The sequence below is a fragment of the Plasmodium vivax genome, chromosome 10 (genome assembly GCF_000002415.2).
Source record: "Plasmodium vivax chromosome 10, whole genome shotgun sequence".
In the NCBI taxonomy this organism is placed as follows: domain Eukaryota; phylum Apicomplexa; class Aconoidasida; order Haemosporida; family Plasmodiidae; genus Plasmodium; species Plasmodium vivax.
In genome coordinates, this window is record NC_009915.1 from 252,245 (window position 1) to 273,279 (window position 21,035).

At 43.9% G+C, this 21,035-nt stretch overlaps 4 protein-coding genes across 4 annotated transcripts, besides 10 other annotated features; 1 reads left to right on the plus strand and 3 right to left on the minus strand.

Annotated features, from left to right (window-relative positions):
• Positions 1-326: 326 nt before the first annotated feature.
• Positions 327-1,736, minus strand: PVX_079975 (G-protein coupled receptor, putative; the record flags this gene model as incomplete). Its single annotated transcript, XM_001613653.1, has 1 exon — positions 327-1,736. One exon carries the CDS (start codon positions 1,734-1,736, stop codon positions 327-329), a length of 1,410 nt encoding a protein of 469 aa, XP_001613703.1.
• Positions 629-655: a microsatellite.
• Positions 1,433-1,517: a microsatellite.
• Positions 1,737-3,469: 1,733 nt separating the features above from the next.
• Positions 3,470-3,490: a microsatellite.
• An 834-nt stretch (positions 3,491-4,324) lies between these two features.
• Positions 4,325-4,350: a microsatellite.
• Positions 4,351-6,130: 1,780 nt separating this feature from the next.
• On the plus strand, positions 6,131-8,328 carry PVX_079980 (hypothetical protein, conserved; the record flags this gene model as incomplete). The annotated part of the gene is made up of 1 exon (XM_001613654.1): positions 6,131-8,328. The coding sequence occupies one exon, from the start codon at positions 6,131-6,133 to the stop codon at positions 7,700-7,702; it is 1,572 nt and encodes a 523-aa protein (XP_001613704.1). The 3' UTR covers positions 7,703-8,328.
• Positions 6,203-6,234: a microsatellite.
• Positions 6,235-6,280: a microsatellite.
• Positions 6,873-6,892: a microsatellite.
• Positions 8,329-9,201: 873 nt separating the features above from the next.
• PVX_079985 (hypothetical protein, conserved) lies at positions 9,202-14,763 on the minus strand (the record flags this gene model as incomplete). Its single annotated transcript, XM_001613655.1, has 3 exons — positions 9,202-9,245; positions 9,423-9,514; positions 9,791-14,763. 3 exons carry the CDS (start codon positions 14,761-14,763, stop codon positions 9,202-9,204), a joined length of 5,109 nt encoding a protein of 1,702 aa, XP_001613705.1.
• Positions 14,488-14,618: a microsatellite.
• Positions 14,764-14,983: 220 nt separating the features above from the next.
• Positions 14,984-15,024: a microsatellite.
• A 528-nt stretch (positions 15,025-15,552) lies between these two features.
• Positions 15,553-15,576: a microsatellite.
• A 1,320-nt stretch (positions 15,577-16,896) lies between these two features.
• Positions 16,897-18,973, minus strand: PVX_079990 (long-chain fatty acid CoA ligase, putative; the record flags this gene model as incomplete). The annotated part of the gene is made up of 1 exon (XM_001613656.1): positions 16,897-18,973. The coding sequence occupies exon 1, from the start codon at positions 18,919-18,921 to the stop codon at positions 16,897-16,899; it is 2,025 nt and encodes a 674-aa protein (XP_001613706.1). The 5' UTR covers positions 18,922-18,973.
• Positions 18,974-21,035: the final 2,062 nt, after the last annotated feature.

The following is a 21,035-nucleotide window of genomic DNA, read 5'->3' on the forward strand; positions in this document are numbered from 1 at the left end:
AAGGGCGGAGACGTACTGGTGGTGAGGGGAGTGTTAACTCACCTGTTGGAAGCGGTCCCTTCGCTGTGCCAAATGCTACGAGGTGGGTACATCCCAAGGTAGCACTCTTGCGGCGCCTCTGCCTTTGCCTTTTTTTTTTCTTTTTTTTGTGGCCGGCGATTGGCTGTTTTGCCACTTCGCGTGTAGCAAACGGGGGTACATATGATAATGTACATGCGGCGTTGTGTCCCCTGATTGGGCGGCAGACGGGGGGGGGTGCGTGTGTGGACAGGTACACACATGTGTGCGTACATACGTATATGCATACGTACGCCCGCTCCAACTGCTCACGCCGAGGGGAGGACGTTGAAGGGCGCGCCGGAGTCCCAGTCCAGCGAGCGCAGCATTGGGGGCAAGTCGGGGGGGGTGTCGTAGGCGGGGAAGTAAGTCGAGTCGGGTCTGAGGACAAAATTGAGGAACACAACCAACCCCGCGTACCCCTCGAAGAGCGAGTTGGGCCTGTCAGGCACGCCGTAAAAGCGGTCAAAATATTTGATACAGAAGAGGGCATACTTCAAAGCTTTAATGTACCACCTCCTCTCGCCCGTATGTTTATAAAGGTACAAAAAAGCAATCCCATTTCCTGCTATTCCGTGGCAGAGTCCCATCCCTTTAAATAGTAACCCTCGTTCCCATATGAGAAGACCCATTTTTTCCAAATATCTTTTGCTATACTTATTGACGAAATAGTTGGGGGCAAAAGGGCATTTCAACAACTCAATTATTAAAATGACGAAGCCGACATTCCCATGGCACCACTGAACTAACGTGTCATTTTTTTTTTGCGATTTATTTTTCTTAATAGAAGAATAAACGTTACAATCCTCCGTAAGGTATAAATTCATAATTTCGTCCGTTACTTGAAATATTAAGAACAGGTATTCGTTAAGCTTTTCCATGGTGTTACTTCTACACCGTTTGTATTTTGCCTCATCGACCTCTGGGATGGCGATGCTGTCAACTCCCAGCAACGCTTCGCATAGCTCTTTCAAATTGTGATGAAAAAACATGATCATTTTGTACAGCACGAGGAAAATACCTGCATACCCATGGGCAGCACCGAGGTATATCTGCTCATGCCATTCAAAGTAGAGCGACAATGATGTCACGTTCCACATGGTGGAACCTTTTAACAAGCCATATTCAAATATAGATGTCATAATGATATACAGACTCTGCAATATGGTGTGCCTATGGTCTGATTTGATCCATATATTTCTACAGAAGAGGAAGGAATACATGCAGCCACATTTTCCATACAGCAATTCACACTCTCCACTCATGGAGACCAGTTCCTCCTTCTTATCCCTCAAATAGGTCACCAAGAATTGTATATACGTGTCTACACTTGAATGATTTTCCAAATAGTAATGCAGGACGCTAGCCAAACTGTATAATCCGCTCGGTCCCTCTAGAAAACTGACTGTGTCTTTCCCTCGGTACGAATTAATTCTCTTTACTATGTTATTTCCAAACTGTAAAAATGTATAATCGTCGCTACTTTCGTAGAGGATGATATCCATGTAGAGGATTCCACCCAACCCACAATATATAGACTGGCTCGAGTGACGTTCCATTTCGTTGTTTAGCTTAAAGGCATACTCGTTTATCTTCCTCCTTATCGTCTGCTCGTCACTGTCCGATTCGGTGAACTCCTCCAAATAGGCGTTTGAAATGTACCTACCGCTGCCCTCCATCGTGCGCTCCGTTGGCATCTCCGCAGCTTCAAGGGGGCGGCGCGGTGCGCTCGAGGTGTGCGACTCGAAGTTTGCCTCAAATGGCCTCAATGTGTGCACCTGTTCCTCTAAATGCCTTTTCCCGCGCGGCCTCCTGAGATGTGCAAAATGGGATACCCCGTTTCGCGTTGCACTCTGCTCTTCCTTCCCGTTGCGTTTTCCGCTGCAATGTGCGTTCCCACTGCAACATGCGTTACCGCTGGTTTTTTTTTTTTTTTTTATTTATTTTTTTTCTCCTGTTGAGTTCACGCCGATTTGCGAAAACTGCAGGTTATTTCTTAAAAAAAAGATTAACCTTCGCTTTTGGAATGGAAATATAAAAAACAATAGTGGTAGATGAAAAAAACAAGATAAGTTAAAAAAAAAAAGTAAGGTATGTAAAAAAAACAAAGGAAAAAAAACAAAATTGCCTCACTGCAGTCCCTCATGCTGAATTTTGGAAGGCCTCAATTGGTGCACCGTTCTTGCCAAATAAGTGCCTACCGCCCTTTTCCAAATTTTTTAGCCCCAATGGGAGCTGCCATTTTGCGAGCGCGCGTCGAAGAGGCCACCTGTGTGTACCGTTGCGTGTGAGCTTATAAGCACACTTAAGCTCGTTTAAGCACGTTAAAACCCACTTAAGCACATTTGTGCATGCAGAGGGGGGTAAGTCACATGTGCGCATATGCACATATCGCACGAGCAAGTGGAGTCCCCCTTTTGTCTGGAAAGCGGGGCGAATTGGGAGCACCGAAAGGAAAAAAAAGAAAAACCACATCCAGTGAGGGCAGGTTTAGCCTTATTCGGGAAAACACAAAGGTAAGCCAAGGGTAAGCCAAAGGTAAGCCTTTTTTTTTTTAACCTCAAAAATGGTTGTGTCCGAAGAACGAAAAGGTACTTAATATACCAAAAGTTATCATCATGATGGAGTTTCCCTAACGTGGAAATGGCCCTTAACGTGAAAACGGCAATTTTTATCCGCCAAAAAAAACGTTAACCAGGTGACTTCCTTTCTGCCACTTTTTTTTGCATGCGTCCAACGGTTTATGCAAATTGCCACATGAAAAAAAAAAAAAAAATCTGCACACGTTAAGTTGAAAAAAGCACCGAAAAAAAAAAGAGAAGACCTCTTACCCTTTTTTGGCAATTTTTTGAACATGGACTTGAACGCAGCATGGCACAGAAAAGTGCAGTCGTTTTGCTTTACAATTTGGAAATATGCCCTTGGGGAAAATACCCGCTATAACGCTTACGCAGCTTTGCCATACACAGCATGAAAAAACACAAATGGCGCAGTTATTTTTCAATTTCTTGTCATCACTGCGGTTATTTAAGAACTGCTCTTTCTGTTTTCTCGTAACATAACATTTTGGGCATTTTTAAAAGTGATGCTGTTTTTGTGTGAGCACCAGGTAAGTCATTATAGGAGTTTTCCCTCCCTTCTCGGTTACGCTAATTGCATATATTTGCGCTCATGCCGTTATCGCATGGTAGCGTAAGCTTTAAAGAAGTGGGGATCCCCACATGGATTAGCACCCATCGGGGATATAGACACAACCCCACACAGTTTGGTCATCCTATCTATCATTCTCTAAATGGCAAACATGGTTCGTTCCATCTTATGGGAAACTAAAACAATCGAATGAGTGTGCGGGGAAACCTTCGCACAGCGCAGTGAATAAAATGTGTACACATATGCGCAATGTGATTATCGCCACGTTCTCCTTTACATGCGCCCATTTGGAGAAACTCCTGTGTGGCGCAAGAAAGTCCCGTTTTAACTGCCGCTCGTCAGCGACGCAGTAGAATGAGTCAACCCGTTCAGGCAAACAATAAGATCAAAATGGAAGGGGAAAGAAGCGGCAGGAAGAGACAAATCGGTTGTTATAAATTGTGGAAAAAAAAAAAAAAATCCAATTTACGCTAACCTTTTGCGAATGTAAGGAGAACGCGCCCCTTTGGAGTTACTCCTACATGTGGGAAGAAAAAAAAAAAATATATATTAAAAAAAAAAATTTCCCCTTAAAAAGCTACCTTTTCCTTTTAAAAATTAATGCCGCTGTTCCCCTTTTTAATTTTCAAATTCGTTACACTTCTTGCGGCACACTTTTTCGCCATTTAAAAGGGCAGATACATTTTAAGCGCAACGGGGAAGCATAAATGCGCGGAAAATTACCAAGTGAAACAACCTATGTAGAACTATGTGACAGCAATTCAGGTGAAAAATGGCAAAAAGGAAAGGAAACATTTTTTTGGCGAACAATTTCGAGTAAGAAACAGCAAAAATGGGAATGGGGAAAAAGAATGGAGCACATTTTGCAGGACTGCGATTTGTTCACGCGGAAACTCCCATTTTGCGGCCTAAATGTGCACATGCGAAAAGAAAAACTGTTCGGTGATAATGCCACTTTTAAAAAAATAAATATTTTGGGGAGGGGAGGTTAAAATGGGGTAGCGCCAATAGGCGCAAACAAAATTGGCCCTTCACAGATTATTCATGGGGGCTAAAATAAAGGCACTTGTCAAAACTCTCAACACCGCGCTTCACACATAAGCGTGTGTACTACGTGTTTATACATTTTTACATTCCTATGCACATCCGCCGCAAACCCATTTTTCTGATTTTTCGCATAAATGTGCCTCCAACATGTTAACAAATTTAACCTTTAAGTGTTGAGAAAAAAAAAAAAACAGCGGAAAAAACCGCGACATATGCATTTTGAAGGATTTAAGCCATTTCGCTTTCGCGGGCGTTTTAGGGGATTTTGTAGAGGGTGTAAAGGTGTAGGGGCACAGGGGATGCGCGGTTGGGGGGCGAACCGGTTGCCGTTTAAATTGTTAAAGGGTTAAGCGTGCGAGAGGTTAAACGTTGAGGGGGTAAAACGTTGAAGAGGTAAAGCGTTGAAGAGGTAAAGCGTTGAAGAGGTAAAACGTTGGAGATTACACGCTGGAGGTTAAACACCTGAACGGTTAAACCTTCTCAAAAAGGTTAAACGCCCGAATGGATAAACCCTCAAAAAAGGTTAAACGCCGGAACGGTTAAACCCTCTAAAAAGGCTAAACGGCGGAACGGTTAAACCCTCTAAAAAGGCTAAACGGCGGAACGAAAAAACCCTCTCTAAAAGGCCAAAAATGCGAACACCTGATCGCTTCAATTTTTACACCTTCCCATGTTTTTCCCACCCTGCGACGTTATTTTGTTTTTATTTTTTTCCCCTGTTCTCTATATTTACCTGACCATGTCATAATATTCAGAGTGTTATATTTTTTTTTTTTTTTTTTTTTTTTGCATTTCAAGTTTTTCCTTTGCGTTTTTCGATTTATTTTGATAGTATTTAAACCCTACCGAGAAACTATTTTGACACCTTTCTCTTGCTTGTCATTTTTCCATGTGATTGTGTTCCATTCATTTTCATGCCTTTTCCTTATTTTCACTTTTTTTATACGTCCCCTTCGTTTATTCCTACGCCTGCCTGCTTGCCCAGTCGCCCATCCGTTCGCCCACCCTACCCGAATAAATTTATTCTCCCATCCGTTCACACGTTCCCTCGCCTATATGCATTCACCGACGCATTATTTCCCCCACCTTTTTTTTTTTTTTTTTTTTTTTTTTTGTGCCATTTAATATGACAATCGCTCCTATTTTTTCTCTTGTTTATTTTGCTACAAACATTTTTAACCTTGCAGTTGTACTTAATCCAGTCTCTATGTCAAAATTTTTAATGACAGCTTTTTTTGTGAATGCCTTTAAAACAAGCATTTTTAAAGATTTTTTGTGATAACTTGTGTCATTTGTTTTATAGTAGATTTATGTTTTCCCCACCTCGTGCGCACTGTCCTTTTGTTTTTCTTAAAAATTAACTTTCAAAGGGAGAGGCGAGAAAAGTCTGCACGCGTATGCGTACGTATACGTGTAAATGTATGTGTACATGTGTATATGTGCACATATGTATATATGCACATTTGCACCTGTGCTTGTACCTGTGCCTGTGCCTGTTTGTGGGTCCCTCCCCGCGCGAACATAAATACCTGTGCCTACGTACGCTCAACGGGCCAGAATTAACTTCCCTCCCCCCGCGCTTGTGTGTTTAAATACATGTGCGCTCGTGAGGGCTGCCACTCATCGCCTACGCTTGTTAATAAAATTTTGTTCACAAAATATTTTTGTCCAACCTGCCACCCGAGGAGGAGCCAAAAAGGAGCAGGGAAAGCGCAGATAGGGGGGAAGAAGACAGAAAAGGGGTAGCAAAAGGGTAGCAAAGGGGTAGCAACAGGGGTAGCAAACAACCCGCAAGCAGAGCTGCCAACACGTTGCCGTCAAAATTGCGCGCGAGAGACCACCTCTTCCGACGACTCACAAGACAGAGCAAGAGAAAATGGCTTTAATAAATTTCAAGGAGAGAATCCACATTTTGTTAAAGCTAAAAGAGTCGCTAATTCCCCAGGTGGACGGGAATTTCGTGAAGGACTGGGAAGCGGAAGCAATGAATTACCAAGTGACTAGCGAAAATATTATAGTACACTTGAAGGACATATATTTTATAGAAGGCCTAATTACGCCCATTTCAGCTCAGCTAACCTTTTTGAGAATCAATTTACAAAATTATGTAAATATGTCAGAAAAGGAAAAAGATAAATTTAAAAGACTCTACGTATTGGCAGCCCTTGGACTAATTGCCAAACTCAAACTTATTTTATTTTTTTCGACGTATATTAACGCAAGGGAAAATAACCGCAGCAAGAATTTCCCAGTTTTTAGCGAAAATTATTACAACCTAGAACAGTACAATTGTGAAAGCAATTATGAGGACAAATTAAATTTAATTAATAATGGTTGCGAACACTGCGTAAATAATGACGACGAGAAGAATAGCTCCTCGTTTAACCAGGTGGACGATTATTACACCCAGTTTCATGCATGCACGGATGATTATAAGGAAAACGTTTTTAACATGATGGCCCTCAACAACCTAGTGAACTGCAATTCGCACTTGGGCAACGACAAAAACGTCAGTGACAGTGAATACGTGGACAACACGGTGGGCATCTACGACAGCTGCGTCGACATGAGCGCCAAGCGGATGGGCAGCAACCATATCGGAAGCAACCATGTCGGAAGCAACCATGTGGGCGGTATCCACGTTGGCGGTAACCATGTGGGCGGTAACCACGTCGGCGGTAACCACATCGGAAGCAACCACATCGGAAGCAACCACATCGGAAGCAACCACATCGGCGGTAACCACATCGGAAGTAACCACGTCAGTGGCAGCCGAGTTGGCAGCAACCACGTCGGCAGCAACCGCGTCGGTGGAAACCGAATCGGCAGTAACCACCATAGCGGCAACAGCGTAAGGGGCAATCACGTAAGCGGTAACCATGTCGGTGGTAACCATATCGGTGGCAACCACGTCGGAAGCAACCACGTAAGTGGAAACCATATCGGGGGAAACCACCACGGCGGCGGCCAGTACAACTCGCTACTGCTGCAGGGCGCAGAAGAATACCCGCCCAACGTGATGACCCACTTTGCAGTGGACAAAAACGAAGGCCTGCAGAACCTCCCCGCCGCCACGTCAAAGAAGAGAGCCGCGCAAATGACGCAAAGCCAAAACAAAGCAGCCAACTTCCTAAAAAGCTCACACACGTTAAATGGAATCAAAAATGGAATCAACGACCGCATGCAGAGTTACAATGAGCAAGTAAATAACGAAGCACAGCGATTTTTGCAGCAAAACCAGGACCAAATCTCCAAGTACATAAATAATATTCACCAAAACATCCATTCGAACAATGAACATGTAGAATTCAACAGCCGCAAGACAAACATAAGCAACTATTACGATTATGATAATGACAGCAGTCAGGAAAATAATGTCCTACAATCATACAGTAATAAAATTTATGGCTTGAGTGATAATGTGTATAAGAATAGCTACTTCTTATGACATGGGGGGGAAATGAAGCCTTCCCCATAATTTCATGATTCCTTGAAATGTTTGCTTCGCCTTCCTTCTGATCAAGTGAGAGATACCCAGTAAGGACGGAGGGAAAAGGGGAAAAGGAAAAAAAATATGAAGCGCGTAGTGTGTGCTATACACGTATGGCCACCAAATCTCATCATCGGAGGAACCATCACGCAGTTGGGACCTCCAACCTGGAGTAATTTTTGTTTTTGCCTGCACGTTGCCTGCTTGTCATTTTTGCCACAACACCCTCGTTGCTGTTACTGCCAATAGACCACTATGCCACTATACCACTGCGCCTTTGCGATACCATTGCAGCTGTTGCCCTTTTTGTTTTTTCCCCTTCCTTCCACCCCTGCGCTCTTTCAAAGTTATTCGTAAAATCTTTTAAAGCGTGATATAGTTCCTTCACGTACTACGCAAAAAAAAAAAAAAAAAAAAATCTCTTTAATTTGTTTTAAGACTTTTAATCTCCCAGTTGTCTAAATTTCGTGTAACAAATTGTGTTTATGAAATTATTTTCTATTCGCGCGAAAGTGTTTCCTTTTTACGCTTTTTTCACTTCGTCTTTGACCACGTCGCTTTTTTTTTTACGCTTTTTTCACTTCGTCTTTCATCACTTCGCTATTTTTTACGCTTTTTTCACTTCGATTTTCTACCACTCGCTTTTTTTTTTTTTTTCCTTTTTTGAATTCCCCCACCTTAGTATGTGCCTATTTTAAATGCCAAACGCGTGCCTAATGTGTGATGTCTCATGTGCAAATCAATTTGTGCGTTGTGCCAGCCCTGGTGTGTACGTACCCATAGCTTCTTTCACATATCAGTTTAATTTTTTTTTTTTTTTTTTTTTAAACAGTTTGTCGCCTCTTGCTCATTTAACGTTTCATCAAACTATCATTATTAACAGTGAAGGATTTATTGTTGCCTGTAGAGGTGGTTCCACCCGTTGTTGTGTCTGCTTAGGCGGCGAATGCATCCCTGTGTTGCAGGGAGTAAGCGATAAGCCTACAGAGTAAATCAGTGCGACGCGTTTCTTACCGATTGAGAAAATCAAATGTATGCTTAACGGTGTGATCATTTAAAAGGTTATATTTTTTTTTTCCCACCATGTGTGTCCTGATTGGTATTCTTTTCTTTTTTTTTTTTTTTGAAAGCGCAAAATTGAGCAGTTGTTTATTGACATGACAGCGTTTTTGTAGAACTGTGCACTTGCACACACAAACACGAAAAAAAGGAAAAAAAAGGAAAAAAAAAAAAAAAAAGGAAGAGGAAGAGGAAGAGAGAAATAGGAATGAACGAAGTAGCAAAGCGGCTAACCCAACGGGCGACATACCATTCGGGTCCATACGCGCCTACGTACGACCACACCAGTTGAGAATTCGGTTTATCAAATAGGACAACAACTTAAACATAAAAAAAGCAATTGTGGGGGAAAAAAAAAAAAAAAAAAAAAAAAAACCATACTCTTTTAATTCAAATGTTCAGGACAAATTTAATATTTTGGCCTTCTTCTCCTTGGCATCTCCTGCGAAGGGGTTAAAAAAAAAAGATTCACTCATTTTCACTTACGTTTGCGTAACTTTTTGGATGGGGTTAACGCGGGCAAAAATAGCGACGCGTTCGAAAGAGGGCAGTTTTACTAACACCTTTCCCCCTTACACGTAGCCACAAACACTACTATACTACAGTGCACACATCTTACCTAAAAACAACTCCGTTATTTCGATGTGCGGCGTGATGAAGAAGTACTGCTTGTCGTTGTTCTGCTCAATAAATTCGCAAAAGCGCTGCATGCTGATGAGGGTGGGGAGGGGGAAAAATAAAACAGCATATGTGTGTGCGCTTTGCAAATGTTGCAATGTACGTTTCATGGGGGGGAAAATGAGGGAGAGCGCGTTTAGGACCACTCATCCGTTTTCGCATCGCTTCCTGGGGAGCATGCGAACAGAGGGGATAGAATTGTCGCTTCTCTGGTAAGTCTCCCCGGGCAGCTCTCTCCACTGTGTTTATTTATTTATATATATATTTTTTTTTATTTATTTATTTTTTTCTTTTTCGCCCCCGTCTTACTTCTTCACCCGGGTGAGCTCGTCCATGTACACGTCGAGCTCGTCGAAGATGTGGAAGGAAGAGGCCTCCGTGAGGGACAAAGATGCCAGGAGGGCCATCTGAATGGTCGAGCGCTCGCCACCGGACAAGGAGTTGATTTCCATAAAAATGTTTTTGGACAAATCTTGGTTAATCGAAACCAAGACTTTTAAATTTCGGTTTAAATCGTCAAACTCGATTTTGCCCTTGTAGTTGTTCATACCTTTCAGCATATTTTTAAAGTGCGAAGTTATTTGCTCTTTTGTTTTTTTTAAAACTTGGCAAAATTTAGACCTCCTCAACTTTATATTCGCCAAATGCATATCATAATTATTTCTCAAGTCGTTAATTTGCTTCAATTGCGCGTTGTAACTTTTTTCCTCGTTTGCGTATTGCTCAATTAGTGTGTGGAAAAAGTTCCTTATGGAGTTGTCTGTGCTGTCCTTTTCGCTGAAGCCGTTTATTTTAAGCAGCTCCGTGATTTCCTTCTTTTTTTCGCACCTCTTTTTCCACAGCACGTCGGCGTAGTTATCGTCCAGCAGGTCAGGGGGGGCTTCACACGGGGGATTCACCGCTGAGTAGCAAGCCGCGTCACCCACCGCGTCACCCACCGCATCACCCGCTGAGCCCTCCTCGCAGGAGTCGCCTTCCTTGCTGAACAAGTTGTCGTGGCTGCCCCCAGCTGGAGGGGCACTGCTCGAGATGGTGACGGTGTTAGTGTTGTTGCTCGCGCTCGTGCCGGTGCCACCCCCGGCCAGCACCGCCCTTACGCATTGGCCCAAATCGCGAAGGGCCCTTATTTCGCCTTCCCTTTTCTTATCACCCGAGTTGACAGCCAGTTGGCAACTGCCTTCCTCGTTGTGCACCGCGCCCTCGTCCCCCCTCGAGAGGACAAAGAGCTGGTTAAAGGAGCTGAGATTCGAGAGGGGCACACGGGTGAAGATGAGTTCCCCCTTGGCTGCACCACAGTTCGGGTGTTCCACAGTGAAGGTAACGCGCACTGTGCCTTCCTCAGCAGCGTCGTCATTTTTTCTTTTCTCAAGTGTTTCCTTCTCACTTTGCTGTTGCCTGGTGCTGTCCTCCCCAAGGGGTTCCTCCCCCTGAGGGTTCGCGTCTTCCACCTGGTTCTCCTCCCCGCAGCGATCTATGCGAATGTTCGTTATAGGCACATTAGCGGGCCTTCCCCTTAGGACCAAAAAGGGACTCTCCAAAAGTGACTCCGCAAGGGGAAACTCATTTGCAAGGCATTCAAAGTAAATGCTGTGTAGCTTGTTCATCGCTGCTAAGAAGCTTCTCTTATTTTTCAAAGCAGTTTCATCATTTCTGAGTTTGTCTCTCTCCAGTTTGATTAGGACTTCACACAGGTTGTTATATTCCTCAATCATGCTGGCCATTTTCTCCTTTTTCCTACCCAAGTAATGAGTATGTGTTGATATTAACCATTTGTGGGTCAGGCACCTCTCAAGGGTGTTCCTCTTCTTCCCTTCCAGGGTGTCTACATATCGATCAATTTCGGTCACATTTTCATCAATTTCGTCAATATCTTTATTTTTTTCTTTAATTTCTAAGTCCATTTGTTCTGAAAAGATATCATCATGGTTTTGTATTAGTTCCTCAATATTTCGGTGCTGGTACTTCAGTTCGTCCTGCGCATATCGGCATTTTTTTAGGGACTCGTTTAGACTCTCCAGGACGTTTTTACAGGAGAGTAACCTCTTCGACGTTTTGACAATTTCTTCGTTTTTCTCCTCCTTCCTCTTTTCTAACTCGTTCAAATGTTCTTCACTCGTTTTGTAATCCGAATTTGGCACGACTTCCCCAGCAGGGAGTTGTTCCGTGGACGCAGATGTGGTTACCCCATCGGAATCTCCAACTGTGGCAACTTCCCCATTTGTGGTAACATTCGTTCCGTGCTGATGATGCTTGTGGTCTAGCGTTGTACCCCCGTTCGTTGTCTTATACATGGTCCCCTCCTCACTGTGCATGTTTAGAAACATGGGCTTCTTATAGTAGTCTTCTTTGGCCGGCTGGTAATGCAGCCCCCCATTGGGGAGCACCTTCACCACAACAAACTCGTCCACCACGTAAATGGACTTGACAATTTTTTTGTCGTTTGTTCGTAGCAGCTCGTGGAGTTCTTCCGAATTTTTGCACACCAACGTTTGCACCACTTTAAAATTATCATGCAGATAGAAGAGGAGCGAGGTTGGAAGAAGGTCGGCATTTAAAAAGGAGTAAATAGTCCTACCATTAATTTTGCTCAGAATGGTGTGAATACTTTGTAGCAACGTTTTTCTGTTTATGTGTTGAAAGGCGTTCGTTACGATTATGTTCATTTTGTTTTTATTCTCCATTTCGATGCTGCTCAGTTTATTTTTGTCCTCATAGCAGCTGACTAGCCAAGAGTAGAAGAGATCCCCCAGATGCTTTTCGATGATGGAAAGGACCTTCTCGTTCATGACCTGTTCCTTTAGTCGTATGTATTCTCCCGCGGGTCCTATCGGTTCGTACTTGAATACCAAATCGGGGTTTTCCTCCTTCGCGTGATTTTGCTTCACCTTTTCGTTTTGGATCAGCACGCTGTTCTTCCCCTGGGGAAACAACTCAGGTGGGTAAAGCACAGAAGAGCATACCTCATCGGACGAATTCACAATTTTGTAATTTTTCAAGATATTACTTCTAACCGAGTAAATATCATACCCGTAGGTGTAAATCTTTCTTTTTATTTGTGTGTTTTTTATTTTTTGCATTTTATTGGAGTGCACCTTGAGGAGATGAATTTGTCTGCTTATATCCTCCAGCGCGTTGTGGCCTTTATTTAAGGTGTATTCCAACTCGTAGATTTGATTTTCCCTTTTGCTGATTTCGTTACGCAGCTGTGTGTCTCGCTCCGTTTCTTCTTTCATTTTTTCATTAATTTTTTCCATTTCGGATTGGTACTTGTGCAAATGTTCCTGCAGGAGGTTTTTATTTTCCTTGGCTTTCTCAAACGAGCTTAGATAATTCACAATTTCGTTCTTCCTACTGGCGTATTCGCGTTTTAGTTCATTCAGCTGGAGAATCATATCTCCATACTTTGCCACTTTGTCTTGGTTCTTTTTCACAAAGAGGTAGACTTGCGTATCCCTTTCGATGACCTTCTTGACGTCCATTTTGAGGAGCTCAATTTGGTCCGCCAATCGGTTCATCTTTTTCTGTATGCTAAGAATTACCTTTTCATTTTTTAAATGTTCAGATTTTAAATACTCATTAAAGAGAATGATGGCATTTTTTAGCAGCGTAAAGAAGACGACCATTTTGTAATTATTATCCAAAACTTTTAACTTTTCAAATTCTGTTTTTAGCATTTCATTTCGTTCCTTCATTCGCTTCATCTCTTCCACCTGTGGAGATAACTGCGTCTCCTTCTGCTTTATTTGAACAACGCAGTTTTGTAGTAGCTCATTTTCCTTCTCTATCTCAGATTCGACTATATCTAGCCCCACAGAATTCATAAAAAATTTGTGTAATGCCTTTTCTGTTATATTGCTGAAGAATTGCTTTCCCTTTTCTTGGTCCAAATATACACACGGGCTTCTTATATTTAGCTTGATAAAGTTGAGGTAGCTATCTATGAATGCCTTTCTTTTTACACTCCTGTTTGAGTTCAAACCATTGGGTTGCGAATCCGTTCTGTTGGGTTGACTCCACTCGTGGGGAGTACCCCCCACAGTAGCAGTCACTCCTGTTGTCACTCCTGCAGTCGCTCCTCCGGTGGCTTCCCCCTCTTGGGCGTGCACATACATGGAGGTTCCATCCTTCCTGTTTTGCTTCACCCCGTAAAGGAAGAACTTACTCGTGTGTGCGGACAAAACGCGCTTCACCACGATAACATCTCCGTATAATTCCCTCTTATACGAATTTTTACCCGAATTGGACAAAAATATTTCTATATAGCAAACTAAATTTTTTTTATTCTTATCGTAATCTTTAATATAGTTTGACAGACTGATGTCTCTCCCTGCGTGTTTTCCTTGACTCCCTAGCCCCACTGCAACAGCTTGGGCGATGGCACTTTTTCCTTTTCCGTTTTTTCCAATGATTATATTTTTATTCGAGTTGAAGGACATCTCCAAATTTTCGTGGTTCAGAAAATTGCGAATCCTCAACTTGATTATTTTGCCCGTGCTCCCGTGGAAGTCGCTCAGGTCGCAGTCGCGCAGCACGTGCGCCTCGCCGTCCTTCAGGGCGCCCCCGTCCGAGAGGTGGTCATTAGGGTGGTCATTCGGGTGGTCATTAGGGTTGCCGCTACCGTCACCGCTGTCCTCCTCACTGCGCGCCTCTTCTCCCCCCTTTCCGCCCTGCTCCCCCTTCAACACACTACCGCTGTGAGACCAGTCCCCAAACAACTCTTCCCCTCTGCGGCCATCCGCACAATCGTCAGCGCCGCTCTGCTTCCCTTTCCCCAATTTTGAGGCTTTCTTTTTCCTCTTCACTCTCCTGTCTGTGGTGCTATCCCCACGGCGCGCCCGACTCATCTTCATTTCGTCATCCCCACTAGGGGAGTGACCCTTCTTTTTAAACCAGCTGCCATCCGATAAAGAAAGGCCGCTGGACTTTTCACCGTTACTAAGGCTGTCACTGGTGCGCAGGTCTTCGTTTTTGCGTGCTCGCCCGTTGCGTTTCTCCCTTTTGGCGTCCTTCTCTCCATCCGCATCGATCGTCCCGCTTGCTCCCGTCTCTCCCGTCACTCCCTTTCCTCCCTGCTCTTCCTTCTCTTCATCCCATTCGTCCGACGCGCCCGCCTCGCTCGCACGCCCCCTCCTCCTCTTCCGTTTCCGCTTCCTACACCTGGACACGCCACCCTTCCCTTCAAAAAACCCGTTTCTCTCATGCACGTTCGTACCGCTCTCCAACGACGCCGTGCTTCCCGATTCGGAGTTTTTCATGTTATAAGGGGTTGGCGATATGTCCATTCGGGTGGGGAACGACAAGTGGGGGGGCCAGCAGGCTGGGTCTTTTCTACTTCCATATGACAGCAATGTTTTAGGACTTCCTTTTTCACGCTAAGGTTAATTTGGTTCTTATGCTTATTTCGGGAGTGCTGATTATTCTTTTGACGCTTCCTCTTTCTTCACTCCCATCCCACGAGGATAAGGATACGATCTGCCCACGGAGTAAAAACTGCTGCTTGCGCTACTCTTCCGGAAGTTCCCCCTCCCAATTTAAAAGCGTCACATGTTTAACGATGTAAGCTGCGAGGCGGAATGCCAAACGGCTACCGAGTGGAATGGGCGTCAAAAAAAAAGTCTTATAAAGGGGGTTTTAAAAATGGACTATGCGAATGCGGGCGGGAAACAACCACCACCGATCAATGACAGAAAATTCCTCGCGCTTCCAACAAGCAGCCAAAAATACACACAAAATTGGCCTTTTTGGCTTTTATACTTTTGGACCTTTGGGCTTCCCCTGTTCGTCCCTCTCCTGAAATGGAAACCTCAGAAAGGGTGGGAAAAAAAAGGCAATCGCACAGCCAGCCACAGGTCTGCTGTGATTTCCCTTCAAAGTCACATGGCGATAATCCCAAATCTGGAGTAACAAAAATATTCGCCCGGGATTGCAAATCTATGTGCATGTTTATATTTCGCGTCACTTGTGCCAGGTACGTTTTGCACAGAAAATTCGCCTCCTTTGCGACAGTTTCGAGTTCTTTTCGTTTCACACTTTTTCAAAAAGGAAAAGTTCCACTGCGGGGGGGTGAAAATTTCACAAGTGCGGCCGAAAAAAAAGTAAAAACAATTTGCAAAAACAGATCAAAAAGGATAAACCGCCGAAGAGTGATGACTGACGGGTGTATGTATCTGCTCGGCAAGTGCTCCCATATGCGTACACTTCGGAAATGTTAAAAAAAAAAAAAAATAAAATACACAGGTTACGTCGTCATACCATATCGCATCATGCCGCGAAAGAGGGACGCCTTAAAAAAGCACGCTTCACAACGCGTTTGCAAAAAACACCAGGGCATGGCGCAATTCGCTTCGTCCGCCTGGTCTAAACGTTCGCCTTTTGGCAGTTTTGCAGTGAAGCCCGCCCAATGTTGGAAAATCGCCCGGGTTGACGCAGCATCAACTGTAATGTAATGTAGCGCGTATACACATATACATATATACACATATGTATGTGTTTCCCCCCCAACACACCCGTTCACCCGCGTGTACGCTTATAACTTCACCTTAACCGTCACACAAGCTTCTCCTCATTGGAAAACAATTTAAACGTGGCATAAAACTTTTAAAAATTATTAAAAAAAATTTCTTTCAAATTGTTACAATGTAAAAAGAAGGAAAAAAAAAAAAAAAAAAAGATAACTCCTCTGCGTATGAATGCCTCTGCCGTGACAGGCGCCAAGTGCAAAACTCTTCAGAATGGTGGGGGCACAGATGCGTACACATGTTCCTACATGCGAGCATATGTACATATGTACATATGTGCATATGTACATATATATGTATATGCGCATGCGCGGCTTAAAACAAATTCAATGAGCAGGCAAGTGCGGCCCGGCGTACCGCCATACGGACATATATATGCCTATGCCTATGATGATGTGTACGTGTGCGGCCTACGATGAGGGCACCGGAAGCGCCGAGCAAGTACACCCCCACGGGCGTCACTCCTATGCGAAAACGTTGTAAGGGCAACGTGGTTCCCCTCTCGTGTGGCGGCGCGAATTGTGGTCTTTCCTGGAGATGGACTCTGTGCCTGTACAGCTGGTTCGTCACCACTGCCGGGGATTCCCTTGGGAGGGGGAGGGGTACACTTTAGGGAGAGCGCCGGGTGAGCGCGTTTCCCCGCACATGTACACCACCCTTCCCCCCCAAATTAAAAAAACAAATCGCACGAAGGGTTCTTCCCGGTCTGTACATGTATCTTACATATGCGTGCAGCGAGCGGGTCGCCGACCGAAGCGGCCGAATTCGCTCAAAACGGATCAGATCAAAACTTCGTCCTTCAAAAGGTCGTCGCGCGGGGCGATTTCGATGAAAGCCCTTCGATGAAGCCCTTCGGTCAACCCCCTTCACTCAAACCCCTTCTCAAAACTTATCCGCTCAAGCCGCCTTCAACTGCTTGTACATCTTATCGATCTGCTCCTTGTACTTCTTCTGCACTGCGTGCCTCTTGATCTTGCCCGTGGGCGTGAGCAAATCGTTTTCGATGGTGAAGGGCTCCGAAGCGAAGTACACATCCTTAATTTGTTCGTACCCCTTCAGCCCATCCTTCTTCCCCATTTTTATTAAATCATCGATAACGTCCTTCTTAAACTCGGGCATCTGCATCACCTCCTCATCCGTCTTGGTGATCTTCTTCTCGTTTTTCCAAATTTCTATGGTGTCCAAGGAAGGGCACACAATACACACAAGCACAGATTCGTACGAGTACCCAAAAACGAAGATCTGGCTAATGTAAAGAGACTGCCTATAAACAGATTCTATTTTCTCTACAGCTATGTATTCCCCTTGAGATAATTTGAAGATATTTTTCTTCCTATCAATAATGGTAATAGAACCATTTTCACTAAACGAAACAATATCACCTGTACTTATCCACCCATCTTTGTCAATAAATTCGTTCGTTTCCTTTTCCAATTTGAAATACCCCAAATTTGTGATGGCTGGTCCCCTCAAATGTAGTTCTCCTCTAGGTGGGTTATCCGTAATTAGGTAGTTCATTTCTGGAACGGATACAACTCTGTACTCGACGCAGGGAACAGGTCCCCCTATGTGGCCTATATTCACATCTGTGGTGTGCGATATGAATGCTGGGCCAAGCGTTTCGGTCATTCCGTAACCTTCAAATATAGGTGCACAAAAAATGGCCTTCAATTTCTTTACCACATCGGGACTTATGGGTGCCGATCCGTTCAACATAACTCGAATATTTCCTCCGAGGATTTTCTTTGCCTTGTTGAAAACGAGTTTATCCCAAAAAAAGTGAAAAGGGATACCATTGCTGTTTAGCTTCTTTATCTTATGCTCCAGCCCCTTATTGAACAAGGACTGAACCACTGCCGGTTTTTTTTTTAACGAATTGAATATGCGCTCGTGAATTCGGTTGTACAATCTGGGCACGCTAATAAACAGAGTTGGCTTCAACTCCTGAATATCTTCCACCAAATTTTGCACATTCCCCGAGTAGTACCCCGTTCTGACCCCCTGTGCGCAAAAAACCAGCATCATCATTCTCTCATATATATGGGCCAGTGGGAGGTACGAAATGTGGGTGTCAGTATCATTTATGTTCAAAATTGGCAATCTTGAAGGGCCTGTTACTGAGGAAGTTAGCTGGGCTACGAAATTTCCGTTGGTCATTATAACCCCTTTGGGGTATCCCGTCGTTCCTGATGTGTAACAAATACATGAAACGTCTTTTAAATTGCCTGGTTTCGGTTCATGTAACTTCTTCTTCCCAGCTGCAATTAGATCTTTCCACAGGATGATTTCTAGCTGGTGTTTTTCGCATGCCTTTTTAACCTCTGCATCAGCTTCGTTCTCCACCAAAATCAGTTTCTTCAAATTAATCTTTTCACACGTATCTAGCGACTTGAACAAATTCATGGCGCATGTTTTGTTGCAAATAATCGTCTGCATTAACGTCTGGTCTAGAATAAATTTACTAGATTCTATCCCTAACGAATCGTATAGCGGCACCGTTACTATATTAAACGCATTGCAACTCAAATCGCAGATGTTCCACTCTTCACAATTGGGCATATAAAACCCTAGAAATTTCGCCCTCGTTACTTTTGTGTCATCACATCTGATCACTGGGCATGCATTCGTATTCACTAGCCCTGATCCTACTGCTATAATTAACTCTTTTACTTCTGCAAAGGACTTCCATTTGTAAGGACCCAACTTGTTATTCACCTTCACGCGGGTTCCTAGACAATCTCGGTCCTTGTACTTCTTGGCCACCCTGTCAAACATTTCCCACACATTGTTCAATGGCTTGTCTTCGAAGTTGTCAAACAGTTTGTCCTTATACTGGGGGTTCCTGTACGCCCCCGTCGCGTCCTTCCTCGTGGGCTCGCTGACCTTCACGGAATACAGAAGTTCTCCTGTTGACGTGAACATTTTCTCTTATGGGGGGGAGAAATCCTATTCGCAGGTACGAGTACGGGGGCCCTGAGGCGCGGCGCGGCGGGAAAATATCCTGGGGGCAACTGTAAAAAGGGCAGAGGGGCAAAATGGGAAGGGGCGACATTACTAAGTGGTGCCCAGCGGAGTGGAGTTCACTCCCTCTTCAGCATAGTCATCCTCGCGGGGGGAGATACACACGTGTGGGCTAACAGCGTGGTGGCTGCTAACGGCGTGGTGACTTCTAATAGTGTGCCCTTTCAAAAGCTCCCACGCAACAGCGCATGCGCAGAAAGGGGTCCCCCTACTCCTGGTACAACCACTTGCGCAAAGCAAAACAAACCACAGTGCCGCACATTTAACGGAGTACATATCTGCAGCGCGATCTCAAAATTGAGATAACCTCAGACGGGGCAGCACATGCAGAGGGCCATGGTAACCACCACATGCGTGGCGCGGACGTTGGGTTAAACTTACCTGCACGATTAATTTACCAAGCTGTGATCTGCGGTTGAGTTGTCAAAACAGCAGTGCGCTTTTCTGTAGGCAAAAAAAAAAAAAAATGCCAAAATTTGGGTAACTTCAAAGTGGAGCGGCAAAAACTGCGTCTGGGTACACCTAAAAGAGAAGTAACACCACTCTGAGGCCCTATCACCTCTATAATTTTACGCAAACGAACGAGCGCGGTAGCATACGTCGAGGTAAACAGGGGGCCCTTATATATGTACATGCGTAAATGCGTACATGCGCACGTAAGTATATGCATGTATTATGTGGGTGTACAAACCTTTGCAGCTCGCGCGGTCGTCGGCAACTTGGCTCCTCGCTGCGAAGTTCGTTTGGAGGCAAAATGGGAGGGAAGTGGGAGCAAAATGGGGCAAAATAGAAAGTTATAATGGAAGATAAAATGTGAAGATGCAATATGCCGCTAAAACGCGAAGCAAAAAACGCGACTTCAAAGTGGGAGTCAAAATTAGAATAAAAATGACGGAAAAAGAGTTGCTAAAAAAATTAAATAAACGAAATCAACACTGCTTTTTTTTTTTTTTTTTTTTTTTTTTTTAATGTTCTTCATTAAACATATGCGGTAAAGAAGCCGGGTGGGGGCCATTCCTCTTTTTTTTTTTATTTTATTTTTTTATTTTTTTTTTACTATTGAAAAGAATGTGCGTTATCATTCAAACGTATTATTTGTATGCACGCTGCGCTAATGGGGCGTACATCTTAGCTCTGTGCTAATGTGATATAGCACACGTGTTGGCCGGCATACATCCGCGGACCATGCCTTCCGATTGTATGCCAAGCGCGTTGGCTGCCACATTCCTGTACTGTAACTTTTTTCAAGTACAACTTTATCATTGCAAATGTGAGCGTAACATTTTGTGCTTTCCTGAAATGATAAATTTGCATTTACGTAATGTACATTTTTGCATTAAAAAAAATGCATGAATGAACAATTAACAATTTGTTTTTTTTTATTTATTGGGTTAATTTAAGTAAAAAAAAAAAATGCTTTCATATTTTTCTTCATCAGTATATACTGCCGATATGCCCACAGGTGTGCCTTCACAAATGACGATTTTGTTTTTTCCTCCTGTTCGAACATTTACCACATATAAATTTTTCCAGCGTTTCGGTTTGTTCGCCCCATCAGCATATGCCAGTGTTATCTGCGCCATCGCTCAGGTGGGAAAATGTTTTTTTTTTTTTTTTTATTGCCAATTTTCAAAGGGACAGTTTTTATTTTGCAACTTTTCAAGGGTGTAAAATTATTAGCATTCTTTTTATGCGCCCCAGGGGGTAGATTTTCGACCAGTCCACAACAATTTGAAAATCAAACGTGGACGTCTGGGGAAGTGATGACCCTTTCGCCAACTCGGAAATAATTAGCACGGGCAGGCGATGTAAGTACCCTGGGCGCAAATCCCGAATGCATACAAACCCACGCATGCGCATCTCCTCTGCAACACGAAGTTAAAAGACAAAGGACAGTTCGTCACACATAGCGATGAGCTACATGGCGTAGATCACGTGATACGCATCATTTGACGCTTACATAAATTTACAAATTGTAGGTGACTTCATTTTTTGTAAAACATCCACCCCCCGCC